The sequence below is a fragment of the Primulina eburnea genome, chromosome 17 (genome assembly GCF_022965805.1).
Source record: "Primulina eburnea isolate SZY01 chromosome 17, ASM2296580v1, whole genome shotgun sequence".
Taxonomy (NCBI): Eukaryota; Viridiplantae; Streptophyta; class Magnoliopsida; order Lamiales; family Gesneriaceae; genus Primulina; species Primulina eburnea.
In genome coordinates, this window is record NC_133117.1 from 25,391,094 (window position 1) to 25,393,769 (window position 2,676).

Here is a 2,676-nt window from a genome sequence, read left to right on the forward strand (position 1 = left end):
CAAATTGACTTTAAATAAATAGATGGACAAGATTAAATATGCACAAGTATAAATACTTGTGCGGTGCCTCATGGAAAAAATTAATCACTAGAAAAATCAATTGTTCACAAAAACCTAACACTAGTGATTATGACAAAAATCAATTTCCTCAACACTTTGAGAAAATAAAGCTTTCTAAAAACAACCAACAATATTAAAACATGAATAAGAAAGCAAAAACGAGATCCCTAAAAACACGAGCAGCTAAACACGATCTTCAACCAACATCGTTACGGATGTTGTCTGTAGATGTTGGCAGCATTCAGGGCAACACGTAAACCAGCACTCTTCAAAACAACAACGTCTCTTGAATAAAGTTTTCTCTGAAATTCTGAACGTGCAAAAGTGCATAAGTTATGCATTCATGAAAACCTCCAAGCGAAGAGTGAAAACCATATAAATCGAAAAAGCTCTCTCTTAAAAGTATGCGTGAATCCTCAATCCAAGAGCTCTCTCCAAAGTGCGTGTATGAATAATCGAGAAGGCTTGTGCACAAGAAAGAGAGAAGAGAGAGTGAGAGAGAGAGCTTCAACAACGTCTTTTTTCTCTTATTTATAGATGTAGACTTTTATTCTTCAAGGAAACCTATTTCACAAGGAAAGTGAGAGTCTAATTAGAAATAAACTCTTTTCAAATATTGATATCATATCTCATTAAATCATTATCATAAATATAATATCTAGAAGATATTTATCACAAAGATAATATCTAGAAAAGTAAAACAAAATATTCCACATGATATTATATCACAATAAAATCTTAACATAATTATCTAGAAAGACAAAACCACAATTAAATATTATACTCAATCAAATCAACAAAGAAAAGATAATATTATGGAAATAAATTTAATATGGAAATTATATTTCCCTTCAAAATTCTTTCATTTTTGTTCAGAAGTCCTACTTCATTTGATTACTTGATTTTATCTTGAAACATGAGACTCAAGTTTTAATCAACGTGATTAAACAAACATTTTATCAAATTACTTTTGTACTAGAAGATCGTTAGCATATAACTTAAAATTATAATTGATGTTATCATAAAGAATTTAGAGTGTCACCTATTTCAATAGCTTGAAACTCAACAAAACAAAATAATAGTATAAAACGAGATGATATAACAAAATGAGTATTTAGTTATAGAGTAAGTCTTTTGTGAGATGGTCTCATGAATATTTATCTGTGAGATGGGTCAACCTTACCGATATTCACAATAAAAAGTAACACTCTTAGCATAAAAAGTAATATTTTTTCATGAATGACCCAAATGAGAGACCTGTCTAACAAAATACGATACGTGAGACCGTCTCACACAAGTTTTTGCTTTAGTTATAAGAGTAGTTAAATCGTTTTTTAACTTGTTGAAATCTTGTTTTGGTTAGAAAACAAAACACCATAATAGTAACAACCAATATTATGTCATATTTATGTTATGTTTTTCTATTTTCATTATGTTGTTCAATTTTTTTATTTTTTATTTTTGCTGAAAACATAATGACGTATTAGAAACTATATTTAGGACATTGAGAGATACAAAGAAATTTCTTCTCCATATAAAAGGTTCAAACTAAAAGATAGTATATGAAAGAGTTCCCTAGGCCTATTGACCTAGGACTTATCACACATGCGGGATATTATCTTTTATTGAAAAACAAAACAAGCTACATAATCTCATGTGCTCCATTGTTCGATTCAAGAACCTGATCTCCCACCATATCGTCTCTGCCTTTTCTGAAAGGAACTCAAAGTCTCTACGAACTCATCTTCACCGAAATCGGGCCAGAGCAAATTTGCGAAATACAGTTCAGTGTAAGCCAGCTGCCACAAGAAGAAATTACTGATCCTAAGTTCACCACTAGTCCGAATCAGCAGATCAGGGTTTGGAAACTCGGTACAATTTGTTTCGAGTTCCTTTTCGAGCAAAAACTTGTTGATGTCTTCTGGTTCAATGAGACCGTCTTTTACTTTCAGTGCCATATTTTGGCAAGCTTGCAAGATATCGTTTTGACCACTGTAATTAAGAGCACAAATGAGGTGAAGCTGCGAGTTGTTCTTCGTAGTTTCCTCCGCTTCCCTTAGCAACACTTGAAGGGGTTTCGGAAGTCTAGTGCAGTCCCCGATAATGGAAACACGGACCTTCTTTCTAGTCAGAACAATCAAGGAAAGGAAAAACTACATTAAATATATATATATATATATATATATATATATATATATATATATATATATATATATATTTATATTAGTCGGATTACCGCGGGGAAGCAATTTTAACTTATTAATACCTCGTAAGTTGTTGCAATTCATCTCTCAATGCTCTCTCTAACAATTCCATGATGAAATCTATCTCCACCTACGGTTAAGTGGAAAACACAAAATAAAGTGAAACAAACAATCAAGAGCTTTCATTTTCTAAACACAAAAAATCTATCTTCCATGTCAGATCTCATAAGGTGTTTTCATATGATTCTTATTAATCATTGATCTGTTTTGAGTGTAACACGCAGTGTTCACTGCCTCTGCCCAAAACCTTTGAGAGATACTAGAATCAGCAAGTATTGTTCTAGCAGCCTCTTTGAGGGTCCGATTTCTCCTACACCATTTTGCTGAGAAGTTCTAGCTCCTGAAAGCTCAT

General features: G+C 32.3%; 1 protein-coding gene across 1 annotated transcript; it reads right to left on the bottom strand.

Annotated features, from left to right (window-relative positions):
- Positions 1-1,670: 1,670 nt before the first annotated feature.
- On the bottom strand, positions 1,671-2,676 carry LOC140817985 (cis-prenyltransferase 4, chloroplastic-like). The gene is made up of 3 exons (XM_073177779.1): positions 2,641-2,676; positions 2,327-2,394; positions 1,671-2,184 (listed from the first exon to the last, which is right to left on the bottom strand). Exons 1-3 carry the CDS (start codon positions 2,674-2,676, stop codon positions 1,734-1,736), a joined length of 555 nt encoding a protein of 184 aa, XP_073033880.1. The 3' UTR covers positions 1,671-1,733.